At 40.1% G+C, this 27,716-nt stretch overlaps 2 protein-coding genes across 5 annotated transcripts in view; both read left to right on the plus strand.

Moving 5' to 3' along the window:
* Window positions 1-16,872, plus strand: part of ccdc88c (coiled-coil domain containing 88C) — a 51,209-nt gene extending 34,337 nt beyond the window's left edge. For 2 of the 4 annotated variants that reach the window (XM_058399195.1, XM_058399197.1), the window contains 14 exons: window positions 268-409; window positions 797-982; window positions 1,089-1,250; window positions 2,054-2,331; window positions 3,582-3,725; window positions 5,720-5,906; window positions 6,136-6,281; window positions 6,374-6,463; window positions 6,555-6,835; window positions 10,335-10,535; window positions 11,229-11,303; window positions 11,453-11,521; window positions 13,566-13,813; window positions 15,370-16,872. In XM_058399195.1, coding sequence (XP_058255178.1) covers window positions 268-409; window positions 797-982; window positions 1,089-1,250; window positions 2,054-2,331; window positions 3,582-3,725; window positions 5,720-5,906; window positions 6,136-6,281; window positions 6,374-6,463; window positions 6,555-6,835; window positions 10,335-10,535; window positions 11,229-11,303; window positions 11,453-11,521; window positions 13,566-13,813; window positions 15,370-16,212 — 3,052 coding nt within the window. In that variant the 3' untranslated portion in view covers window positions 16,213-16,872. Of the gene's footprint in view, window positions 1-267; window positions 410-796; window positions 983-1,088; window positions 1,251-2,053; window positions 2,332-3,581; window positions 3,726-5,719; window positions 5,907-6,135; window positions 6,282-6,373; window positions 6,464-6,554; window positions 6,836-7,256; window positions 7,766-10,334; window positions 10,536-11,228; window positions 11,304-11,452; window positions 11,522-13,565; window positions 13,814-15,369 lie in introns of those variants that run through there. The other 2 variants (XM_058399196.1, XM_058399198.1) reach the window with 2 other exon arrangements.
* A 2,585-nt stretch (window positions 16,873-19,457) lies between these two features.
* On the plus strand, window positions 19,458-27,584 carry LOC131359707 (ovarian cancer G-protein coupled receptor 1). Its single transcript, XM_058399760.1, has 2 exons — window positions 19,458-19,961; window positions 22,454-27,584. The coding sequence occupies exon 2, from the start codon at window positions 22,521-22,523 to the stop codon at window positions 23,586-23,588; it is 1,068 nt and encodes a 355-aa protein (XP_058255743.1). The 5' UTR covers window positions 19,458-19,961; window positions 22,454-22,520; the 3' UTR covers window positions 23,589-27,584.
* The last annotated feature ends 132 nt before the right edge of the window (window positions 27,585-27,716 follow it).

Below are 27,716 nucleotides of genomic sequence, written 5' to 3' on the forward strand. Positions count from 1 at the left end.
ATTTCCCTAGTGCTCACTGAAATTTAATCTGCTATGGATATTTACTACTACCATTCACATTCCATTAGCTTTCCGTAATGTGTGTGTGTGTGTGTCTTTGAGTGCTCTTAGATTACTCTTGCATGAGTTCTATATAGTTGCAGTAGACACTTGAGCAGATTTGGTTATATATCATAGATAATAGGGGGAAAAATACCCTTTTCAGTCTGTTGCTCCGTCAGCAGTGGAACTTGATCATCTCATTGAAATCCTTCACTGACCCTTTAGTAAGTACAGGATCCTGGAGACAAAGATCGAGTCAGCTTTGAAGAATTCCCTGGAGCTGAAGGAGGAAAAGATTCAGAGCCTGGAGTCACGCCTTGAGGAGAGCAGCAGCTTGAACCAGCAGCTACGTACTGAGCTCACATCAGTAAGACCGCAGTACACACTCGCGCAACATGTTAATGCAGTTTCAAATCAGGTCCTGTAAATAGTGTTTATAGTGTTCTTATTGAAAATTACAACAAGAAGTGCACTTCATGTGCTTGGATGATGCACTTATTCAACTAAAAAATGTGGAATGTTGGACACTTAACAGTTCGCTTACATTGTGGAAGAGGGGTGGGGCTACCAGGCGCTAATGCTGGCTTCCAATGAAATGCTAGCGCTCAATATAAATGATGCTGCAGCTCTACAATTCATACACTAGACGGTAGAGTGTGTATTGTATAGTGTAGAACATCATTTGGGATGCAGCTTTACTCTGTCGTACTCTTTCTTCATCTCCTCTCGTGTTACGTTTGCTCATCCTCTCCAGGTGAAGAAGACGCTGGAGGCATTGAGGCAGAGGCAGGAGGAGGAGGCTGCCCACTCTGAAATATCCCAGAAGGCTGTGGAGCAGGGCAGGTCTGGAAGCAACCAAGAGAAATGGGAGACGGAACAGAGAGAAATCACAGCTGAGCTGCTTAAACTCAAAGATCATCTGATCGACGTGGAAAAGAATGTATGTCATCATTTCTTTTCATTAACGTTAGAGTCTCTCTCTCTCTCTAGTTGTTCTCCACTCGAGTCCTGGTGGTGACCTCATCTGCTGTTTGTCTGTTTCCCAGAATGCATCCTTACAGACGGAGAAGCATCTACTGAAAGAGCATCTGAAGCAGCTGGACTCCCAGAACACACAGCTGAATGCTCAGACTCTGGCTCTGCAAAAACAAGCCACAACACTGCAGGAGCAGAACACTGCACTTCACAAAGACACCGCCAAACTGCAGGTACTACAGGCAGCACGAGAGCAAAGAGCATGAGTGTGTGATCTAAAGCTGCTGTACTGTGTGTGTGTGCGCTTATCGTCTGTAGCATGCATGAACTCGCAGATGCGAGAAAAAGACAGACAGACAGAGTGAGAGACAGACAGACAAAAAGAGTGAAAGAGACAGAGTGAGTGAGAGAGAGACAGACACTCAAAGAGTGAAACAGAGACCGACCAACAATCAGAGAGTGAGAGAGAGAGACAAACAGAGAGTGAGAGAGAGACAGGCAGAGAGTGAAACAGAGACAGACAAAAAGAGTGAAAGAAGCAGACAGAGTGAGTGAGAGACAGTCGGACAGACAGGCAAAGAGTGAAACAGAGACTGACCAATAATCAGAGAGTGAGAGAGACAGTGTGAGTGAGAGACACACAGGCAACGAGTGAAAGAGAGACAAACAGCATGAGAGACACACAGACAATGACAGACAGACAGACTGAGAGTGAAAGAGAGACAGACAGACAGTGAGTGAGAGACAAACAGTGAACAAGAGAGACACAGACAGAGTGAAAGACAGACAGAGAGTGAGTGAGAGACAGACAGACACAGAGAGAGAGAGAGAGACAGACAGATGAAATGTGCATATGATAGGGCAAGGGCTTTTCATTATCGGCTCCTGAGTGGCACAACAGAAATGTTTAGCAGTGGATTATTTTGCATTGATCTACAAAATGTGTTTGGACTTTTCTGTATGCTTAAATATTGTGTTTATTGTTTAAAAAATTGTCCTTGAGGTATTAATGGAATTTATTTGTGTGTGTGTTTAGGTAGAGAACTCCACCCTGAAATCTCAAAACTCGTCTCTGACCGCTCAGTACACGGCCCTGCAGACCCAGCTGCAGACTCTGGAGGCAGAGGCTGAGGTTCTGCAGAGGCAGCGTGAGGAGGCTCAAGCCAGACGTGACGGTGTCGCTCAGGACCACGAGCGTCTGCTCGGCGTCCACGAGAGGCAGGCAGCTGAATACGAGCAGCTCATCACCCAGCACACTGCCTTGAAAAGCAGCCAGAGAGCGCTGGAGCAGGAGCACCGCAGTCTGGAGAGCAAGTCAGTGCCATAGTAGTGTCTTAGTGCTTATATCACCAGACGTGTGTGACCCATAACTGCAGCATGGATCATTTAACTGTAGAATTATTTCATTACATAACTAGAACTTAGATAAGCAGTCTATGAAGAATAAGCTTTGCTGTTCTTGGGTACCAGGTGAACATGGCTGTATATTTGTGTTGCCAGTGTGTAACATGAGAGTAAGAATGTGTGTGTTGTGTGAACGGAGACGCCACTGTGACTGAGCCAGGAGGACTGCTGAGAGAACAAAAGTAAAGCAATAGCAACCATCAGGCAAAGCTCAAGTGCACCAAGTATCAAAAAGCCATTCAGTGTGTGTCTGTCTGTGTGTTTCTGTCTGTCTGTGTGTTTCTGTCTGTCTGTGTGTGGGTGTGTCTGTATCTGTGTCTGTCTGTCTGTCTGTGTGTGTGTCTGTCTCATCTATCAGTCTGTCTGTCTTTGTGTGTATTTCTGTTTGTCAATCCGTGTGTGTGTGTGCACGTGTGCATCTATCTGTCTGTCTGTGTGCCTGTCTGTCTGTCTGTCTGTGTAAATCCCAGGAGATCAGCACTTTCTAAAATACTCAAACCAGCCCATCTGGAACCAGCCCTCAAGCCACAGTTAAAATGCTGTATAAGAGAAATGGTGTGTCCAAGCGTTAGAGTAACAGTAGAACAGTTCTAATCCTCATGTTCTGTAGGTGCGTGTTAAACAGCTGACTGTGTTGTGGCTGAAAGTGAGGCATTGTGGAAACTCTTTTTCATGTAATCTTTATTTTTAAAGCATCACCTGCACTACACATTAATGAGCATGTGCAGACGCACACGTGCCTGTCATGTTCCTTTTTCCGTTCTAAATGGAAAATTGTCCCTAATGTTTAGACTTACTGTGAAAGGCAGACCAGTGTTTAGTCAGACTTAGAAAGAGAGACACACACACACGCTCTCATACACACACACTCTCATGAATAATGCAGTAGCAGGTCTCTGGGGCTTGAAGTTAAAGCAGACGGCTGTCACATGGCCAATCAGCTGTAATACCAGCCGTCTAGGAGCTTTTAAAGCTTGATGGGATGCCATTCCTTATTCTATACACCACATGTCACACACTCAATATTTCATTGCATGGATTGTTCACTCCCCATTAACTTGCAGTGGAAATGTTTGGCTAATGTAAATGTGTTTTTGTGTTATGTAGCCAGTGATCATGTGCTGTCTATATTAAACTGCTTATAATTTGTTTTTGTGGAGGTATGGGCTGCTTCTGAAACAGAAGGATGCTGTGGAGGGGCTGGAAGTGTCTCTGCAGAAAGAGCGGGAAAGTCTGGGGGAGGAGATTCGTAAAAACACTCAGATTATGGAAGAGAATCGTGGTCTGAGAGAGGAGGTGGACAGGTCAGCCTTAACAAATACTAACACACAATCACATATCTATATACACACACACACACATGCAGGCTGATCTCATGGCGACTGAACAAGCCACAGCATTCTGCTTGTGCTTTACTAGACATCTGATGCTGCCCTCTGCTGGTGAAACTCTATTACTGCACTAGTTGTGAACAATCCTGTAGTGTTACTCACTGTTTACATCACAACCATTGCTTGTGTCGCTTGTAGATTCTCTAGTGCAAGGGTCCCCAACCACCGGGCTGTGAATCATTTAAATTAAACTTATATATATATATAAATGTATATATGTATATGTAATTGATTTATCTGCGCCTCACTCCAGCATTTGATTCAGTTTTGGGTTTTTCCAGACATCAGTAAGTCCACAGGCTAACCCACACTAAAATTACCCAAAAACAACTGTCATTTTAGAGTTCCCCCTACCAATCAACCCCCCCTTCCCCTCAGGCCGCGGAAAAATTGTCTGTTATCCAACCAGTCAATGCTCCAAAAAATGGTTCGGGACCCCTGCTCTAGTGGACATGTAGTGGTCAGTTTATTACACAATCACCAGCTACATTTTAAGAAACACTTGTATATCTGGATGTTCATGCTGGTGATATGGCGCCTGATACAGATCAAGAACTTCAATTAATGTACGCAACAAATCTCAGAGTGTACTCTGAACCCAGTGCTTTTGCTTTGTAGCAAACCTGCATAAACATTCATGTTGCCTTTCTGAGATGCTTTTCTGCTCCCCAGAGGTGTAAAGAGTGATTATTTGAGATGGCCTTCATCTTAGTTAACACATTCTGACAAGTTGCCTTACCTCTTTTCTCAGCAAGGCTCCTCTGCTCACAGAAAGGCTGCACACTTTATTTATTTATTTTTTTAAACCATTCTGTGTAAAATCTAAAGATAATGTGTGAAATTCTTGGAGATTAGCAGATTTTCAAACCAGCGAGTCAAGCAGCAACAACCAAACCACAGACGACATGTCTGAGATCACATAAAGTGATATGGATAGATATTCTGAGTATCACAGATACGTTTCATGTTATGTCGGTGCTTTTTCACCACGCTGACACTGTTGAGGGTTGAAAGTAAAACACTGAGGAGATTGGCCCTGGTAGATCCTCGCTTTTAAACCGGCGGCCCGGGCTCAATTCCCGGGCAGGGAGCTTACCCAGCCACTTAAGTGTTGATTCTCAGTGCCGGTCCCAATTCCGGATTAAATGGGAGGGTTGCATCAGGAAGGGCATCCAGCATAAAACCTGTACCAAATCAAAACATGTGGACCAAATGATCCGCTGTGGCGACCTCAAAAATAGGGAGCAGACTAAAGAACAACAACAACAACATTTAGCTTGTACACTCACCATGGACACCAAATGTCTTCTGTTTCCTTTTAAGCTAGTTTTTTCTTATAAAACAGAATAGTAGGGAATAGGGGACAGCGGTAGATCAAGTGGTTAAGGCAGTGGTTTGTTGATCGGAGGTTCAGGGTTCAGGCCACAGCACCACCAAGCTGCCACTTTTGGGCCCTTAACTCTCTCTCTGCTCCAGGAGCGCTGCATCATGGCTGACCCTGCTCTCTGACCCCAACCTCCAGAGCTGGGATATGTGAAGAAAGAATTTCACTTTTGCTGCAATGTAAATGTGACAAAAATAAAGGCTGCTGCTTCTTAATTGTAAATCTTTCGTCCATTGTTGCGCTTCTGTAAGTGGGAACTGGTTGCCAGTAGGAAATACAGTTGTAAGAGGGAAACTGAAATGTTGGCCCACACACACCATAGGATTAGTCTGAGGAATGAACTGAACCAGATGAAGAGTGTAATTCATATTATGCTTGAAATTATGGAGTCCCATACACTGAAAAATTTATTTTTACCCCATGCTTTGTTGCTTTTGTACATTAAATTGACACTTTTACCTTGTTGCACATGTTGAACATAATTCTGTCACATGAGGTCTCAGATCTGCATCTGTGTTTGCAGACTGTCACAAAAACACGCACATTTACGTCAGGAGTACGACGGGCTGCAGCTTCAGAGCAAGGAGCTAAAGACGTCCCTGAACGAGTCCCAGCTGGAGCTGAACCGCTGGCAGGCGCTCTACGACCAACTCAAAGAGAAGCACCAGGGCCTGGACATTTCCATGACCAAACTGGACAACCACTGTGAGGTGAGAGAGGGTGCCTACCCCAAGAAAATTCACAGCCCACTTACCAAAGCCTCTGCTGACAATACAGCTAACTTAGTTTTGTAAATTAAATTTTAGTCATGAACTAATTTTTTTTTTAGGACTGATCAAGAGATTAGTGTTAAGTGCTTTTGCTTGGCTTATTCGCACGAGGTTGTGAACGCGGATAGCAAGCAGCGGGTGAGTGTGAAAGTCTTGTCTGTTTGTGCAGCTGTTGACTCGGCTGAAGGGGAATCTGGAGGAGGAGAACCACCACCTGCTGAGCCAGATCCAGATGCTGAGCCAGCAGAACCAGACACTGCTGGAAAGGTCCATGGAGAGCAAGGAGCTGTACCACGAGGAGCAGAAACAGTACATGTAAGAGTTGACGAGAGTTTTATGTTGGTGATTAGTTTCCCTACATTATACAGTGTATGCATTTTAGCCCGTCTCTAATGCCTTCCCTGCAGTGATAAGCTGAATGCATTACGGAGGCAGAAGGAAAAGCTGGAAGAAAAGATTATGGATCAGTACAAGTTTTATGAACCGACTCCTAAAAAGTGAGCTATATATGCTACAAAACAAAGAATTTGCTTGATAACAAAGAACTGCATTTTAATCTCTGCTGCTTTGTGAATGTGTCCATCACAGGAAGACCCACTGGATAGGAGCGAAAGCGATAGCCAAATTCATGAAACCTAAGAAGGAAGGGGCACGGGAGAGGCAGGACGGCTCTCGCGAGCGGATCCGAAGTGCCCCAGACATCCCTCTGCCTGACATCCCTCACCCTCTGGACTGTTCTGCAGAAAGCCCCACGCTTCCTCCACTTCCACTGCCCCCTCGCACCAACCCGGACTCGCCAAGCAGCATCTCAGTGGATGAAAACCACATTCACGCCTCCCCAAGCTTCTCCACAGCTTCAAAAAACGGAGGTGAGTAAATTCTTTTCAGTTCCTCGAGGGAGTTCAGAAGACTGTTTACAGATCTGCCTGCTTGTTTTAAAAGTGAAACGTTCACCATTGTTGTAACCATCTTAATCCACAAGGGGGTGTTGTGTATTTAGTCTGCATACCCATGTATTACTCCAGACCTCTACTCCTCCTTCAGCCTTTAGTCTTTTAAACTTTGACTTGAAACATTCATCTTTAAAATTCTCTCCAAATTAACACACCTGTTAATAATCTTGCATGCCATTCATCTAATCTTATTTCTTCTAAGGGTGTTGGACATCAATCATAGTTACAACTTACTGACTCATTTCTTCTCTTCCACTGATCTCCTTCTCCCTCTCTGTGTTCATGTGTATACATTAAACCCTAACACACACACACACACACACACACACACACACAGCAGCTAAGAAATTCCCCTTCATACGCAGTAAAAGCCAGGAAAAAATGCGTCTTCCACATACAGCACCTTCCCGGCCCTCTCTATCCAAACGTCTCAGATTCTGGGCCTCCACTGATGTCCTCATTCCTCCGTCCCCCTGCGAGACACTCCATTTTTAGAACCTTTATCATTTTTTATGTGATTTTATATAAAATAATAATACAATTTTTTGTCTCACACACAGTTTTTTTTTGTTTGTTTTTTTTTTAAGTTAAAATCAGTCATTTATATGATTCAGTATTTAAATGTTTGGCATCACAGCTATATCCACACACTAATTAATAAATGTTAATGAACACCCATAACCATATTTCAAACATCAACGAAACAGTTAACTGTAGAACACTACTTACATTCTGAAAATCAGTCCATATTCTAATGAAAAACACACACACACACACACACACACACAGAGGCTGAACTCTGCATGATGGCTCTTATTGGGACTGCTGGTGCCAGGGCTACGACACTCTGAGTAGCAGTAAGTAGCACCGTGTTGAAACGAAGCCCCCGAGTGCATTTGGCTCTTGCTCTTGCTCCTGCTCCTGCTCCATTAATAATGTGTGTGTCACCGTGCGTGTGTAATTGTATGGATCAATACTAGTCAAGGGTGAGGAAGATGAATGACACACTGCATGACAGCCATCACTGAAATCTGTGGCCTCAATGTTAATGAGTCTAGTCGATATAAATGTGATTGTGCGTGTTGAGTGAAAGGGGATAAGTTAATCAGGGGAAGGGTCTTCGTTTAGAGGTGTCAGGTTCGCTCAGTTTGAGCTCATGTTTAGTCTGTATACCTGTTGTCCTGTAACCTGTGCCTCGCCCTGCCTCTCCATATTCATCGTTTGTCTTACTCTCATTGTGTCCAGCTTCCATTGATATTAATCATTAATAATCTAATTCATGCTAATGCACCTAAATCTAACTATCTTTTATAGTAAAAATAACAAAACAAGGTTTTCCTAATGTTCCTTAGTTTGCCTCATGGGGACTAGCCAATCCCCAAACACTCACATTCCTGTCCATGTTGAGGATATTTAATACATGCCAAGATATAAAATCTCTCTCTCTCTCTCTCACACACACTTTTTTGTAAATACCATGCACTCACTCACCCATGCTGCTACACATCACTTGTAGCATCTTGTCTCACAGCCTGCTTGGTTTATGCTCTGCATTTACTTTTCCGATCTCTTTATTCACATCTTTGCATAATATATATTTCAGAAATAAATATTGATGCAGATGTCCGATTCTAGAAACTCTTTGAGGTCATCTTTACGGATATTTGACAGGCTTGTTTAAGGAAGTGCTTGTTTTAGATAGGTTAAATGAGAGTGAAGCTGGGGTTTTACTGCTTTGTTGTTCTCTGTTCTGTCTGGGGTTGAGAGATGTATGTTAGAGGAAAATTACAGAGTGTGACTGAGAGTAGCAAAGAAGCTCAGGAAAACTCCAAGATCTGCCCATCCTGCAGGAGCCACTAACTCAGTCTCCTCCCTCTGTTTGCACAAGTAACTCTGGCATTTACTGCATTTCCCATCTGTCCACAGACCACCCATCTGTCTACTGCTCATTGATGAGCACTTTACTGTAGCAGGGAAGGAATTGGTATAAGCCAGACATATTGTTCCAACCATCTAAGTGCCTAAGCACATTATACTGACACTTTAATTCAGTGGAAATTGTTACTGTAGTTCATTATCATTATTAGCAGTTTATTGAAATGTTTCTGCAAATTACCTGATTTTACCATAACTCAAGCTGGAAATAAATGCTCCGCTTTATTTATTTCAATAGTATACACTTACTGTACACTTTAATAGGAACACCTGCTTATTTATGCAGTTATTTACTCAGCCAGTCATGTGGCAGCAGCACAGAGTGTGAACTCCTTCTGATAAAGAGCATCAGTTAATGTGAGCATCAGAATGAAGAAAAAAAGTCTGATTTCAGTGACTTTTAACTGTGACATGGTGCCAGATGGGCTGGTTTGTGTATTTCAGAAGCTGCTAATCTGGGATTTTCACACGTAGCAGGCTAGAGTTTACACAGAATGCTGTAGAAATGAAGTAAGCATCCTGTGAGCAGAGGATCTGTGGACTGAAACACTCTGGTGATGAGAGAGATCAGAGGAGAATGACCTGACAGGTCTGAGCTGACTAGATGTCTACTGTATCTCAGGTAGTCACTCTTTACAATCGTGGTGAACAGAAAAACATGTCCGAATACACAGTACATCAAACCCTGAGGTGGATGAGCTGACCGCATCGTTTTGCACTTATGTCAGCAAGGAACAGGAATCTGAGGATCTCGTGAGGACAGAATCACCTGTGATTGATTTAAGAAAGGTGTCCTTCCTTTCTTTCTTGCTTTCTTTCTTTTTTTCTTTCTTTTTTGCTCTCTTAGTTTAGAGTAAATAATTTCATTAAACACTCATGAGTGTGGGTCATTTTCAGATCAAATTTCTTCATCAGATAGCTCCAGCACAAGGACAGTAACCTTGTTACCTAGATAGATTACATGAAAAAGAATATCATTTTTCCAGCCAGTATAGGTGAAGAAAATTTTATTTTCACGATAAGGGTTTGTGATGTGTTTAATGTGCAGTGAGTGCATTGCATTTTATTTTATTATCACTGTGCTGTAATATCTGCATGTCCTACAGGAAACTGAAAGTGCATGTATTTTGTCCAGCTGTTGCCATTACAGTGGAGTTGTGAGGTTGCCAGGTTTTGCCAGCTAAAAGGGGGAAAAGAAACTTGTATTGTTTGCCCAAATTAGCTGCAATATCCCTGTTTTTGTTGATTGTGTGTTGACTCTTTTAGAATTGGACCAGTATTTGCCAGTGCTCTAAAAAATTTTGCTTAATGAACTAAAACCTGCGAAAGATTCTGCATGCTGAGTGTGAAATGTCCTCTGCACTAACCAACACTCAAGCCTATGCACTAACATGCTTTACACAGCAGCTGTGTTTGTGTCTCCTGTGCATTTCTGCTTTCTATATTTCTCATTAAATTTATAACTTTGCTGCTTGCTCAGGTCTGGGTTACAGCAGTGGTTCCAGAAGCTCAGTGGCATACCGTCCAGGAGGGGGAAGCACAGAGGACATGAACGGCTACGAGGAGCTGGTGATTAGACAGAGAGGCTTAGAGCCATCCTGCTCCACTCCGCTAAACCACAGCTCCCACAATACACCAGGCTTCACCCCTTCCAGCTCGCGGCCAGGGCGCAGGCCCAAAGGTACTTATGTCAACAGCTGAAATTGCACATCTGTTCACAAGGCAGACTAATTTGTCTAAAAGGGAATACTTTATGGATTAATAGCAAAGACCAGCACATGTATTACTCAGCTCTTGCTACTCAGAAGTAAGAAAAGAATTTGGAATTTTTGTGTTGGTGTATTAAGCCTATATCTGAATTGTTCATCCTGATGAATACAACACTTTACAATATGTTTCTTTAAATGTTTGGTTTAGATAAGCAACCAGAGACAAAACACAGAGTACACTGCTGCCTGAAGCCTTTAGCTGTGGTTCTGTTTTTCCTCTTATTGCTTAACGTTTTTGCATCCACATTCCAAACCCTCGCCAAATCATCTCTTTACACAGGAATATGTTTATATACGTTTGTAAGATTATTATGGTATGTTAGATGTGACATTTTTGAAGTCATTGCTCAGAAAAATGGGCTCAAGTACGTAACTGAGAATGCAGATTTGTATGACGAAGAAAAAAATGAGATTGTGGGTGATTGTGAAGAACTGAAACTAAGCTTGACGTCAGATCAGGTTTAAGACTCTTTCAGAAATTATTTCTGAACGTTATGTCTGAAGGGAGAAGTACATTAAAGTTTCTGAGAGGAAACGTGTGTGTGTCTAGGCTGCTTGACTCATTTCCTGTCATACACACTCGCACATTTTCCTGTGTAATTCAGGATTAATCTCTGAAGAGGACCTGCGTATGCACTCCCTTGATGCCGGCTTTGGGAGCGGTGGCCATGGAAACGCAGGTACAAGAAGAGCTCAGATCAATAGTTCTGAGCCTGATGCTCAATCTGCTGCACTTCTCTGGCATTTGTTTATATGTGTGTGTGGACAAATAGGTCCCCCCCCCCGTCTCTCCTGCCTTCTGTTAATTCCTCTTCTTTCCTTTTCATAGGACTCAGGCCCAATTCTGCTGATTACAGTCGCAACACCTCCAGCAGCAGCTCTCCCGTCAACTCGAAAGGTGTGTGAATGTCAGAACCCACTTACATGCTGGGTTGTGATTTAGTGAGCCAAAACCTAGCAGCTGATTGAATAAATCTGTATTCATGCTCAGTGTTTATGCAGTGCAAGCAAAGGAAGATGTATGGTCTCAGGGGGAAAAAGGAAAAGATGGATAAAAAACAAGGGCTTGTGGAGCAGGTACTGGGGGAAAAATAAATAGGAATCACACTGAGCATTCGTGACTGGACTTGATGTAATGGGTGAAACCAAATTTCTGACAATAGCTCAACAAAGACACTATTAAGGATGAGAAATGCACTAATTACACTACTGTAAAGCCGAAGTGAATAGTCACTCTCCAAATTTACTCCTCTATTCACTCTATCGAGTCTGAACTCTAAATATCACATTAAAAATAAAACAGATGGGGATTCAAAAACATTTTTATTCTATGTTTATATATGTCTGTCTGTCTGTCTGACCTCAGTCCATATTCTCTTTGATGCATCTACACTTTACTAATTGATTAGCTTGTAATTTACTGATTTCTCATTAGGAAGATTCCTATAGATTTCCGCTTTACCCAATCATCCGGATTGCAGGAGTAAATCAAACATGTAATGTCCACTTGCCAAGCTGTAATATTTCAAATCCGCTAAACCCATATGACTTTGACCTTTAGAAGCTGCAAAAATGCAAAATAAAAAAATACTCTTGAGGTTTAATTACTGGCTTAAGATGAACCTGGAGATCATTTCACTGTACAAATATATTTGAAGGTCTATAGATGAAGGAATTCTGGGATTAGGGCAAGAAGGTTAATATCATGTTAGCCTCATTATTTAAATGAGTGGCAGAAGAGAGCAATTGCCCTTCCTCATCCTCAGACAGCACAAGCCAGGTTTGCTCTCTTGGACTCCAGGATATGGATGTGTGCAGCATCTTCATAGATTGACTCAAACGCGATGACCGGGTGAAAGCTTAGACTTGAGTCATAGTTTCCAGGTGGGATGGAGGGGAGGTAAACCCCCACCCCAGTTAATGAGAACTAGCACTAGCACTTTTTCTGGTTATTCTCATTTTCAGTTTATCTTTTCTTTTGTTTATTGCATGCATTGTAAATATTAATTTATCTATTTGAGGTAAACAGCATTCATATATCATAATCTTTCTGGATTTTCTTTTTTTAAATCTTAAACAGATTATGATTATTTTTATCACACTTCCAAATTATTAATCATATTAAGGAACTTTCTTGGATCCCCCTTTAGATGTAAAACTCGAGCCTAAATTGGGTAGCAGTTATGACAGACAGACAGAAATAGATATACAGATAGACAGAGACAGACAGTCAGATAGATGGATGGATAGATAGCTTGACACCCCTTCACATTATTTTAAATCTAGTTTTGTTAGTCTGAATCTCTGTAGTATTCTGTTCTTTGTTTATTCTGTTGATGATATTTTAGTAATCTGTTCTACCAACTGTTCTGATTATTTTCACTATACAGTCACTGAGGTTACACAAGCCAAATAAGAGAGACCACAAACGACACTGAACAAATGATGTTTGTCGGGAAAAAAAGATCCATTTTTAGTAATAGCATAACCACTACCACACATTTACTAAATGGAAAAAACAGTTACCAACGTCTTTTTTTTTTAAGTGGCCAAGTGGGCCTTCTGAGAAAGCTGGTGTAAGCATGTTCACACGCACACACACACACACTCGCATATTAACCAACCTGCACTACATTTCCTCTAGCAGGAAGATGTGCAAGCATTCGTTGTTGATTTGTTTCACAGATTAAAGTAATTGCAGCAATTGCAGGAAGAAATCAAATTACAGATTAATATAGTAAATAAGCAAAATTACTGCTAAGCTTTTTACAGAACTATAATAATAATAATATTATTATTAATAATAATGAACTACATACATTGAAAAATTGTTTTATTTAAATTCATTAAAGCCAGAATGATCAGCCCCTTTCAGTCATGCTCTACTTCCCTCTCTTTTTCAAATTCCTTTTTGATGAATCTAATTGTTTTTATTCATTTAGGTTCCCTGGAGCGCCTGCAAAGACATTCTGCCAGTCTCTCCAGTGATGACGTGGTTGGACTGAGCCATGAGAGCTCCACACTTAGCCAGTCTTCTGTGCTACCTCGTAGCTCCACACTTCCCTACGAAGCCACGCCGCAGTCCCGGTCTACCCCATATGCCACCTGTCCACGTCCCAGGTCCCCTGGCAGTGAGATGGTCACCCTGGAGGAGTTTCTGCAGGAGAGCAACACCCTGTCACCTCCTACTGTAAGAACAAACGTTTATCTTTCTGAGATTTCTTCTTCTTTTTTTTTTTTCACTTCACTTATTACCCTGCTGTCTTTTTCTCATTTTGTGTGTATCTACATCAATGATTTTTACATACTATTCATTTACATAGAAGAACGCTAAAGAATCCATGTGACATTAAATGTAATGTCTGGCTTATTTACCCATACGTTAAGGTGACATTAGAGATTTTCTCTACAAATTAAATGTAAAAAGGTTACATATATAAAAGTTGGTTGCCAGACAGACAGCTGTTGTTGCCAGGTGTTTGTTGCCTATAGAATGAAATGTGTGCATTTTATGGCTCCTTTAATGTTAAAGTTAAATTACACAGCTAATGTGCATTAGAGATGCTTCAGGGACCAGACTCGAGATGGTTTAGTCATAAATAATGCTGTCTTTGCAGCCATCTATAAACAAAAGTAAACCAGATTAGCACTGCCTCAGGGCTGTCTGTCTGTCTGTCTGTCTGTCTATCAATTAATCTCATGCAAATAATGCTGTTTCTCTGACAATCTATAAATATTAATTTACCCAGATTAGCACTGCCTCAGGGCAATGGAAAACATCAGGGTAAAAAACATCAGGGTAAAAATCTATCCATCCATCCACCCACCCAATTAAGGCTTGAGTTATACATCTTAAGGGGGATCCACAAAAGTTCCTTATATTTTATTAATACATTGGTTGAAGTATGATAAAAATACTCATAAACTGTTTAAGCTCAAAAAAATCTTTTTACATCTTTTTTACACTTCCTAGTAATGTCTCTCCAACCAACTGTAAACAAAAATTAACCCAGATTAGTGCTGCTTTAAGTTCTGGCTCAAGGCAGTGGAGATATTTTTGGGTAAAAGATCATCCCTCCATCTATCCATCCACCAGTTAATCACACATCATTAAACGCGCTAAATTATCTTTTATATTGTCAACAGCTTGCGCCATTGTGGCAGTATCTGTTGGTTTAATAACCATTTTAGCATTTTATTCATCCTTCAACAAGATACTAATCTTAAACTGCTTTGTAAGTCAAAATTGAGGCAACAGGCAGAAGTATTATACAACATTGAGGAAATAGAGCTTCAAATAGCTGTTCAATTGTCTATTCATAGCAACGTATGATTATATGAACAACAAGTGCAAACAGTTGTTTATAAATACCCACCCTGTCCAGTGGTTTAACTGGGGAAGTGTGTCCCAGTAGCTGTGACAGACTAGCAAACAGTATCAACAGTTGTTATTATGTGGCTTAGAGCAAACTTTTCATCTGTCTCAACCACGTCATTCTGCATGTCCCTCACTGCAGCTCCTTTCTTTTGCTCGTTTTCCTTCTCTCCCTCAGTGTGTCAGCCGTTATGAAATATTTAACAAGCTGCCTACGTCTTGGCAGGTTATTTATGTTGGTGCACTGAAGCGTGTTACGGACAATGAATGTGTGCCGCTTGTTTTATTGTAATCAAGCACGGTATTTGCCCGGAGCTGTAAATGAGCTGTGTGATTACTTTTGTTTAAATATTTGTATATTTTTCTCCTAGGTGCACACAGGAAGTCGGGAGGATCTAATGACAGACTATTTCACCAGAGTGGGCAGGCCAATGCCACCAGTGAGAGATGGCACCAAAACGCCCACTAGTTATGTCACGCCAACCATCAAAACAACAGCGTCCATACCAGATGGGCGAACCTCCAAACCCGGGCACAGTGTTAAACCAAGCATACGCCTCTCAGAAGCTTCCATGACCCTTTCTCAATCCCAGACGCTTCCTAACCGAGGCAGTAGTGGGAGTGGGGGGCGATCCTCACACCTGCAACACTCAGGGCCTCGTGGAGGAACCGCAGGCAGCAGCAGCCTGAGCCGCACTTTCAGCCTGGCCTCGGCTGACCTCCTCCAATCAAACGGCCCTGACTGTTACCGATCCGAGGGGGGCGGCACCATGCAGGCCGAGGGGGCAACGAGGAGGGAGCGTCCACTTTCAGCCAGGCTCACTGGAAGCTCTGGGTATCTTTCACTAGACCCCCGGCGTCTCTCTGTAGCTACTCCCAGGGATGACCAACCCCTCTCTTCCTCCTCCACTGTATTGCAGTCAGATCGAGGCTACACAGGAAGCGGTGGTCGCTCAGGAACCATGCACTTGAACACTTCGCACCATCCTCGGGGTGAGGTGGCACTGGTGACACCAGTGCGTGCCGTCTCTGCCCTGAGGCAAAAGGAGGTGGAGGAACACAAGGAGACCAGGCAGACTGAACCATCTTCATCCTCACTGAAGAAATCAGACAGTTCTGGCTGTTATGTAGAGGAAAGGCCCATGAGCACACCAGCCTCCCCAGACCCCAACAACGACCAACAGACCGTTTGGTATGAATACGGCTGTGTGTAACCCAAAGTCCAACCCTGTGGTAGCTCTGTTTAACCATGTCCACAGTGTTTTTCATTCACAACACTTCAGGACAGCAGTGACGTCAAATTTAGACTGATAACATTGCAATTAAATGGATTTAAAAACCTGCTAAACCAACAAAGAGCACGGCATTAACTCTGTCTGTGCCTCATTGTTCACAAGCCCACTGTGGAAGACTCTTGGAAGACAAAGGAATGTGTTCGGGGTTTAATCTGGCTTGAGAACGTTTACTCTTCCGTTATCGCACACCAGAGTTTTCCTCCAGCTTTCTGTGGACGGCATGCCTGGCAGGTCCAAGTTCTATTCTGAATGCAACGCTCAAACATTGGCCTTCACTTGAAGGACCGCTCCCTGGATAATCATAGAGTAATTACAGTATACATCTTTAGGAGGTGGGGTGAAAGCAGCGAGTCCACCATTCAGACAGCCTCAACGGGAAAGGTTACTGAAAACAGCTCGTCTCTCTGACACCATATTGACAAACCAGTGCCTGAACCTTTTCTGCTGCAGTCACCACATCTCTGCTATAGGACTGGGTTTTGGTCATACATGGGATACAGAAACAAAAGATCATGAACCACAGAAGAAACTGGGAAGAGTGAAAGAAAAAGAAAAACAGAGTGGTGGAGATGAAGTGAAGATTAATGCAGAGAGCAGGACTTTCTACACTGAAGTGACACATTTTGACACAGAGTGTCAAACTCCTGTGGTTTTTCATTTACATTTGAGGCATTGACCTCAATATCTTCAGTGCATTTCTAAAAATTGTGTGTCATGCTGACTTTAGTGTAACAGACCTTTGAAACACTGGCTTTTTTATATATATATATATATATATATATATATATATATATATATATATATATATATATATATATATATATATATATATATATATATATATATATAATATAATATAATATACATTGTAAGAGCACTATGTAAGCAAGACCAATGGAGCCTTAACTGGAGTCTTAACACTGGACACATTTCCCAGTTTACTGCAGAAGATTAATCATGAGAAATACTTACAATAAGCAGTCTTTTGCTTGGGTATGAGATTTAGTATTCAGTTAGTTTTTCAGTTTCCATGTTCTGAAATGGTATTTATTGACTCCCCAGTGAAATGATGCTGCGACTGTTTTTCCCTCCAAGTTCAGTTTTGCTGTGTAGTTACTAGGACTGTGTGTAAGTGACCTGTGACTGTTCAAACAGAACAATTTCATTAAAATGGGGACGTAATGGAGCAAGGATTGCTAGACGTGGTGTGTGCATATGATTAATAATACTCTTGTCATTAGTACTCCATATGATTAAGCATGACTTCATATCTGACATCATGGTAATCCTTACTCTAAGAGTCTCGAGGCTATAAATTTATTCTTACAAGCTGGCCCTGATGTAGTGTTTGGATAAAGTTGAGTCAAATGAATAGTTTAAATTAACATTGACATTTAATTTAACATTTGCTGCTTAGTGAAATGCAGCTGAGATATATTTAGTCTGCATTTTCCCCATTTTTTGTTTAGTTTTGCACTGGACCTTAGCCAAAAAGTATGGAAAACTCATGACCATCAGTTAACATTATATTATACAAAAACATGCCTCGAACAGCACTGGCATAATAATACCATTTTTCTATAAACTGTTTAATACAATAGCAGGCATTTTGCAAATTATTATAGCATATAATAAACTTTTTTTTTTTTTTTTAAATGACACGATGGTGGTGATCGCACCCAAACAGCAAGGTTCTGAAGCACATCAGGACTTGGGTGCATGGATAAAGCATTTAAAGGATGGAGTGTGGATTCTGTTTTAACTGTTTAAAGTGTTTAAGTGTTCGTGGCTCTTTTTGTTTTAAATAAACTGCATGTCAATATTCAAATCCAGAATACCATGAAGACTACTAGGTATGCATGATGGTACATGATGCTACAATGCAATAACTTCTCATACCTTATAATGGTTGAAGTGTAGAGTGGATATCAAGTATACACACCTTTACAAAGCTTTTTGTGATGTAAAAAAAGAGAAAGAAACGAAGATAAATCATAGATCTTGCCAAAAATCTGTAGAATGTATGCAACCAGTTAATAACCAGCTAATAATCAGGCGATGACCAGGTTCTTTTGCTTGTATTTTCACATTAAATGCAGGAAAAGATCTGATTTATCTTTAAGGTTTTTACATCATAGAAACCTACAATTTGAACAGGGGAGTGTAGACTTTTCATATCCACTAGTGATCTTATAAGTAATATTACAGTAACTAATGTGAAAAACGATCAGGTTTCTCAGCACTTGTGATGTGTACATTTTTTTCTCAATTATCGCTTACCTTCAGGTGAATGTTAATTATGTATTATTCACATATTATGGTTTTTCAACGTTTGCACTTTTGAATTAGATATAAAACATCTCTTTCCTCGAGTAGTTTATTTAGGATGTTTCAATATGCTGCTACTTGGCATTAAGTGAAGTATATCTGAGCACTTTTCACATTAGTTACTGATATGTATGTATTTATATTTGCAGTGAAAGTCTAAAATTCTGAATGTGGAAAGGGCTTAACATCATTTAATGACTGATAAGGCTGAACAACACCAAATTTTTTATTTTAGATTTACTTTCTAGAGTTGATCATTTGTTAGTAGACAGTAGGCATAATCAGTAAGTGTAAGAGAGTAGTTGTGGTTTGTTTTGTTTGTGTGAGAGAGATTTGGTGTCGCTTGGTGGTTTTTCAGTGCATTCAAGTTTGTTTTTTTGGCCATCATCTGCATTCTCAAACTGTAAAGTATATAATTACTCAGTCATTTCTGAGCAGTGATTGCATTGTAACGCTGGTAGTTTTCACTTAACTGTACTTCATCATTTGTAGCACAAGCTACTAGACATTAGTCTCTGATGCTTAAGAGCTCAAACTTTTGGCTGTAGTGTTAGTGTATTTTCACACACTACTACAGGAAGACAGGAAGAATTGTTTATTTGGCTCTTTGACGATGTAATTAAGGTATCTGTCGGTTTGTATTAAAGAAAGCTAATGTCCAAAACCTTATTTTTATTTTATTTTGTTAATTTTTTTTTTGTAATAAAGCTTTTCTAAGTGAGAGCTGCCTCTTTTTCTGGTAGAATGAAACCGGAAATCTTATCTTCTCTTTTCAGACACACACACACTCATACACACACACACATATACACATGCACACTCATACATGTGTCAGAGCTCTTAACAAGCTGGTTTAAGGGTTTGAGGCACTTGTGTTGTCAAGGGAAAAGCTTTTAAGGCTTATATATGAAGAAATTCAGTGATGAGGTACGCCTGAGTAGTATATTATGTTGAAAGCACGCGCTGCTTTGGTAACTTTGAGAGGCGTGCTCGGTTCTCCGGTGTTCAGTGCTGCTGAGGAGACTCTGCTGTAACCCCGCATAGGCGGGACGAGTAGAGGCGGCTGTCGCCTGCGGCTTTCTGCTCGCACCATCGGAATTAGTGACGCAAGTGAATATTCACCACTTTCCCTTTTAGTTTCCGGGAACGAGTACGAGGTTTATTGTCGCCTGTCCTGATCATTTCAGTAATGCGAGTGTGAGTGGATGTGTGCACTCTTAAAGCGCTCTTTCACTGAACTGCTTGAAGTGAGCGGCTCTGCAGCGCGCTCATTACTAATCTCTTTAACGCTACAACAAGCATCGGAGGAGAAGATACACGATCACATTAAGGAGAATTAAGTAAGTAAAGATGCTTATATGTACTTGTCATTTTGTTGGGGTTTATTTTGGCTTTAATTGCATGTGTTGTAATAGTGTGAACAATATTACACGAGCCTTGGGTTTGCTCTAATACGAAGGCAAGTGCGCTGTTTTTGTAAATGAAGCACGTTGTGGTGGACAAGAATGAACGATTTTTCTTTCCTTCTTAACCAAAATAATCTCACATAAAGTTTCATTTATTGATAGGCTTTTAATAAATAATAAGCGAATGGTATATATGTAAAAAAAAAAAATCTCTCTCTCTCATATATATATATATATATATATATATATATATATATATATATATATATATATATATATATAATATAATTTTTTTTTTTTTTTTTTTTAAATACACATTATAATGAAATAATTGCGCAGCAGGATAAAATGTGTCTGCTCTTTTATCAGTGAGATCAATATCAGATGAGTGTCATCTTTTAAAAAAGGATGTGTGTACAGACTATGAGGATTACCATGCAGACTACACTAGAATGGGCAATATGATTTTAATTATTATTTTTTTTAATCCTGCACATCACTAATTTCAATAAAGGATCAATTTAAGTCAATTGAAATCAAATAACCGATCCCCACTCTGACATATTAAATCACTTCTTATGTAATTTGGACAGTCCTTTTTCTCTGCCTGAGATAGGTCTGTTGTAATAAATTTTTGGAAGTGTAAATGTTGCTTCAGAATTTCTTTAGACAAATCTCACAGCATGCACATGTTTTCTTGTCTGGAATGTTGGTTTTTGCACTGTCCAGACCATGCCCTTACGCTGCACGGCCAATACTGCCACCTACATTCTCCCGAGCCGTGCCAGACTCCCAAGTCCGCAGTTACGGATAGATGACATCGCACCACAAAATGAACACATGCCTTGTTTCACCCTATTTACACATCCACTATAACATTTAAATATACTATCCTGAGCAGTGATGGATATATCAATGACAATTTCTACATCATTCAACATGTGTGAAATTGCCATGTTTTTGTTAGGGAGGTCATATGTGAGCAAAGTGCATCACAGATATGCCTCTATTTAAAATCATTCTTCACGTTGCTGTCAAAAGATCCTGCTTGGGCTCTGTTTCTGTTGTTTATTTAAAGGAGGAAAGCCACAAAAACAGCATGGTTGCTAGGAGCTTTGAATGGGTTGGAAGGAAGGAAGGATGTGCTGTTGTGGTAGAAGGAGTAGTGACACAATGGCTTAAGTATAAAATAAAAACAATCTGCATGAAATCATTTAAAAAAAATCAAATAGGCAAATAGACAATATTTGCTAAAAACAAATAAACAACAGATAGTATACTTTTCCGGTTTCAGTGTTAGCCATGTGAATGGGATACAAACAAGCATCAGTGAGGATCAGTGAAGGATGATTCCCAGTAGAAGAAAGATTTCTATAGTGAGCTTCAACCATTAGTATGTCACCTGAGATAAGGAATGTGTTTGTCTCTTCATGCTTTGAATAATACTTAGTTTTCTGTGTTTCTTGAATACATTTTTTGTCTTCAGTGGATCATAACATTTTGTTTCATTGATGCAGTTTACCTGTTTTATACTTTACTTCCCATCCATTTTTTTTCCATCCATAAGACAATACTGATATTTTATCTGCCTCTGAGGTTGGAACAACTTTTAGTACATACCGAATAAGCAAAGATGATTCATACAACTCGTCTGAGTCTTTTTACCTGCTTGTGTAATGCTTCTGAATCTTTTTATGCAATTCAGTGAAAACTTCATAGACTGCTGATGAAATAGAAGATCATGTCCTTGGTATGGGCTGTTAGATAAAATATTACCCACAAAGAATACATCAAATTTGCCAACTTTTCAGTCAGAAAATGTTCATTATCTCAGTCCTTGACCTCAGCCACACTAACACTTGTAGGATGAACTGGAACACTGACTGCACAACAGACCTGCTCATTAGATATCAGTGTCCGATCTCTCTAATGCTCTGGAGACTCAATGAACACAAATCAACACAGCTATTCTTCTAAATCTAGTGGAAAGCTTGTGTATTAACATACCCAATAGAAAAATGAAAATTTAATTTAATATAAACCTGAGCATAGAATTACATCAACCCTTAGAGATAGCTCATCTATACTAAGAATCTGCTGGAAGATATAAAAGGCCCAATGGCATCAAACAAGCACTGATGTGATACATAATTAATCATCTGAATTTCACAACATGCTGTGCAGTATAAATTATTGTTTTTTCTATTTTTAGTACTGGACTAACCTTAGCTGGGTTTTAGACTGATGGTACTCTTAGCCTCTGATCTAGTGATGAGGGTGTTCTGTGTGGAAAGCAGCTTTCACCTTACTTCTACATCTTAAATCAACTAAAAATGTATTCTATGCAATTAATGCAAATATATTGAGTCTTTTAAATGCTCAAAACTGAAAGAAGCAAAAGATTAATGTTTTTTTGCTTCCTCTAGATCCCATGGAAGGATATCTGTGAGAATGAACCTCAGTGCCTGAAAGTGGACTCCTGCTTTTGGGAGTATGGTCTACTTGAAAGCGTCTGTCATAACGAACATGTCAGAAGATCAGATCAACTGCACCATCAACCACCAAATTCACCAATACCTCTTTTCCAGCACCTACATCCTGGTCTTACTGGTGGGATTTCCTACCAATGCCTACTCTCTCTACCATGCCTGGCTTCAGCTGAGGGCTCGCAATGAGCTGGGGGTCTATCTGCTTAACCTGACCGTGTCTGATCTCCTGTACCTAGCCTCTCTACCTGTCTGGCTGCAGTACTTCTTTTACGGAGATGACTGGATATATAGTGAGTGGGCCTGCAAAGTGTGTGGCTTTCTGCTGTATGACAACATCTACATCAGCATAGGGTTTCTGTGCTGTATTTCAATAGATCGTTATCTGGCTGTAGTCTACCCTCTCCGCTTCTCCTCACTCCGCACTATGAAAGCAGCAGCACTAGTCAGTGTCATAGTGTGGCTTAAGGAACTTGCCGTAGGCATCGTCTTTTTCCAACACAAGGAGCTGAGCCAAGACGAGACTAACCAGTCGGTGTGCTTCGAGCACTATCCCATGCAGAAATGGGAGATTCCCATAAACTACTATCGTTTCTACGTGGGCTTTTTGTTTCCGTTAGGAATCTTGTCCATCTCGTACTTTCGGGTCTTACGGGCTGTTGGCAAGAGTGCAGGGACGCAGACGGCCCAGAAAAAACGCATCAAAAGCCTGGTCACCATCACCATCATCATCTTCCTGGTGTGCTTTTCACCATACCACATTTTGTTGCTGGTGCGGACGCTGCTGGAGAAAGATTGCCAGTTCGTCGTGAAGATTTTTGATTATTACCACTTCTCGCTCTTGCTTACTAGCTTCAATTGCATAGCTGACCCTGCACTTTATTGCTTTGTCAGCGAAAGTGTCCAGAACAGCATCCAACAAGCTGCAGAGGCTTGTACCCACATTGTCTGCTGCTGCTCCAAACACGAGAGCAGCTACAAAACCGATTCAACACAAGATGCAGCAGCACCTACTGACAATGGCACAGGCATCTCTGTGGTCAAACTGCTGCAGCAAACCAAGATAGAACTGTGAAGACTCTGAGTTTTTTAAAAATTAAATTATATAATTTGCCAAAGCGTGTTATTTTTGTGTATTGCAGTATACTTTGCTAATGCCTTATCTACACTATATGCTTGATTTTGTCTTTGTTTGTTTTTTTTTTTTTAAATATTTTTATACCAGGTTTAATGATGTGTAATTCTCAGGGACTAATGGTTGATATTCAAGTTTTGAGAAAGGGATTAGATTATAAAGGGTGAGACTAAGCCAGTTGATAAAGTTTATAGAGTTCCTTCAGTGTAAGTAACATGAAGTACTCAGCAGAAAGACAATAGACGAGCTGGTTTCTCATTTGCAATATGTTTACACTCTAGTACATACTACCTGTTAATGCATGTTTTGAAATATATGCATTGTATTCTGTGTACATGAGAAATTCTTTTTATCCAAAAAATTTCTAGATGTTTAGAGATACTATTTCATTTTTATGTTGCATTTTCTAGTATCAGGGGGATATGCTGGCTGTAGTGGTTCGCATGTTTGCCTCACACCTCCAGCATTAGGGGTTTGATTCCTGCCTCCACCCTGTGTGCAAAGAGTTTATAAGTTCTCCCTGTGTTTCAGGGGTCTCCTCTGGTACAAGATATGCATTGTAGGCTGATTTGCATCTCTAACTATAGTGTCTGAATGAGTGTGTGATTGTGCATTGGATAGGTTGCCACCACATCCATAGTGGCCCATGCCCCGAGTCTTCTAGGATAGACTCAAGACTTAAGTGTAGGATAAGATTTACAGAAAATGGATTGGTTTTGAATATTTAATGTGTTTACTGTGGTGCTGAGGCATCAGTAAGTATACTTTCAGTGTGTTAATCTACAATATTTACAACCTGATCAGTAGATGCAGTCACGTACAGTATGTGCATTAAAGTGTGTGTCTCAATAACCTTTGTGCTTCTCTAACTTTATTGAAATCGCAAACATGTTATGGAAATGTTTGATATATTCTCCACGAGAACTCCTACCCTTCAAAGATCGCCAAGTTTGATAGGATCATCGAAACCAGCAGTGACTGGTACAGAAAGATCTCCCAGATTTAAGAGTTTGCATATCAACAGTATCGTCTGTCACTTTATTTTAATATTTAGCTTCTTTTTAGCCTATTAACTGTAAACTGACATAACAGTGTTAACTAAATGTTTAATTCGCCTCATTTGTAAAAAAAATCTCAGCTTCACTTCTGCTTTAGACACAAAGATGCTTTAGACACCAAGATAGTTGCACAGATAGCGAGATGAGAGATCAGTTTAGATTAAACTTACCTCACACAACCACATGCAGTCGGTTGCAATACACAGAAAAATGAAACAACGTTCCTACAGGACCAGTGTGCTACATGAAACGCAGAACCAAATACACGACACCGTACTACATAAAGTGCATGTCTGTGAACAGTTCTAGCCAGTACAATATCATACAGGGGCAGTGTAGAGACAACCAGTACACTGCTTTGTAATGAATAAAGTGCAAACCTATGTACTGGTTGGCTTTGCCCTATCCCTTTTTTAATTATTATATTGTACTGTCTTGCACTGTTTGCACTCATGCACTTTATAAAGTGATGTAGTGTATCTGTAGTGTGTTGTTTCTTGTAATTCTGTGTTTTATGTATAGCATCATGGTTCTGGATGAATGTTGTTTAATTGTAATGTCCATTGTACCAGCTGTACCCGGTGGAATTGACAATAAATTCTTCTTGACTTGCTAATAAGATAAGAAGATTTTGCCAGCTGCTTTCAGACCCTTCAGGGAATCAGGGAAAGGACTGAAATTTGTAAAAGATTTTTTTAAACAGGTAACAGAAACAAAACGTTCAACCAAGCATGGTGTGGACGCTGCTGGAGAAAGATTGCCTGTCCGTTGAGAAGATTTTTGATTATTACCACTTCTCGCTCTTGCTTACTAGCTTCAGTTGGTCATAGCTGACCCGGCACTTTATTGCTTTGCCAGCGAACGTGTCCAGAACAGCATTCAACAAGCTGCAGAGGCTTGTGCCCACGTTGTCTGCTGCTGCTCCAAACACGAGAGCAGCTACAAAACCGACTCTGTTAGCACTTGTGGTAATTTCCTGTTTTCGACCATTAACCATTAGGTGCAGTAATAACTCTATAAAAGCTAAGTGGGGGATGTGACGTCATTGCTCTTCTTTAAGGAATGAATCTGAAATCTGTCAAAAAGCAACTTGAAATCTGCTGTCATTATTATTTATACAGAATTTTAAAATTGATCTGGTTTTATAAAAATGAATATTTGTTGAATTAAGTAATACTAGACTAGCAAGAGTTTAAGCTCAATATTGTAGGTATTCACAGCCATGCTAATATTCATTATAAACACATTGATTAAAGGTGCAATATTGCTCTTATACAACAGTTCTATAATTAATACAGAAATGAATATAGGGTTAGTGAAACATTTTGCCCTACCAGTGGAAATAGACCCAAAGAAGCCATACTCACTTTATAGCATGCTGGCTAGCTGAGGCAATCATATTGATTTGTACTTTCCTGATAAAGATGCTACAAAAAAGTGAAAAATTTATGTCCCGTCATTTCATCTTCACCTGAAGAGTTTATGCTCTGCTTTTAAATTAGGAATTATATTCCTTACGTGATTTTATTATTGTCTAATTAGCGTTTTTTACTCACTTACAATAGTTAAAATTTGTCGCACTGAAGTCAACACAACAGTTTCTAACGTTTGTATGATAAAAATCTCAGGATCTTATATACAACATGATAATACAAAGGGGTTCATTGTGAAAAAACTCACTATACGTGGTTAATAATGTTAGTAGGCAGTTACATGAGAGAATATTAAAGCTCTTTTAGTCATCGAACATCCCTGCTGCACACTTCCAACACTCTATAGTCTACAATGCTCACAACGTGTGAACACAGCAGTCATGTGCACTACAGAGTGTCACATACGTCATTGCAATCTTTCTGCATTGCTGCAGGGAATATGCAATCTGTGTGATTTGAGACTTCTCTAAAATTTACTCCACCCTGATACATGCTTTCTAATGTTAGTGGTGTGGTGTGTTGCCAGGTAGACACTGCCTTCAATCATTGCACAATCTGACATACTCACATAGTTCTGACTTTTTAGTTAGGAGAGAAAAATGATTCATCTTGTCTTAACGTAATGTTAACACTTAATAATGAGTAAAGTGACAGAATAAAGGGTTTCCATATTACTGCAGGTGTGCCAAATATTTTAGCAGCACATGATTCACAGAATATCCCTGTGTGTGGTCAGACATTCCACACAAATTTCCTAAGTTTTATGTCAGATCCCCTAAAAGGAGGGAATCATTTCTTGTCTTAACTGTACCTGGACTGTTGATTTTATTTTCTTAAACATAATCTTTTGTGTGTTGAGATTTGTGGTTTTAAAGACCAGCATGAAGGGCAAGAAAATCACTTACTTGCAGATGATAATGTTCTCAGCCATGAAAGAGTGGCATGCTCTCTTCAGTTGAGTCTGGTGGAGGAATTTAAATACCTTACAATGTTATTTCAGATGTTATTGTAGAAGGACAGAAAGATGGGTGGAGTGATGGAGGAAGATGGGAGCGATTTTTTTGGAATCGTAGACCCACTTGTTAAGATATTAAGATTAAATCTTACTCTGCATGAGTACTTCATTTTTTATTCGTATAGCGCTTTTAACAATGGCTATTGTCTCAATGCAGCTTTACAGAACATATGAAATATAGAACAAAAAGTTCAAGATTAATAATAGATTTATATCTTCAGTGATTTCTATTTTGCCATAATGAGCAAAATAGACTCCATTTGATTAGGAAGAAACCTTGAGAGGAACCAGACTCATGTATGATGAAGCTGAGTATCATGTAAGACAAAGTCTGAAAGCTGAATTGTACAGTGGACATGGTTAAATGGTAAATCCTGAGTTTATTTGGTTATATATTTATTTAAATACAGGCTTATTCAGCTCTTTTGAAGTGTTTTTTGGTAATTGAAATCTACATCACTGTCTGAGTCAGGCATAAAATAATCCTAAATTCAAATCATCTGTCTTCCAAGTCAAAGATTAAAGTTAGACCAGAAATAAATGCGAACTGGAATGAAACTTT

This window comes from Hemibagrus wyckioides, linkage group LG09, assembly GCF_019097595.1.
Source record: "Hemibagrus wyckioides isolate EC202008001 linkage group LG09, SWU_Hwy_1.0, whole genome shotgun sequence".
Classification (NCBI taxonomy): Eukaryota; Metazoa; Chordata; class Actinopteri; order Siluriformes; family Bagridae; genus Hemibagrus; species Hemibagrus wyckioides.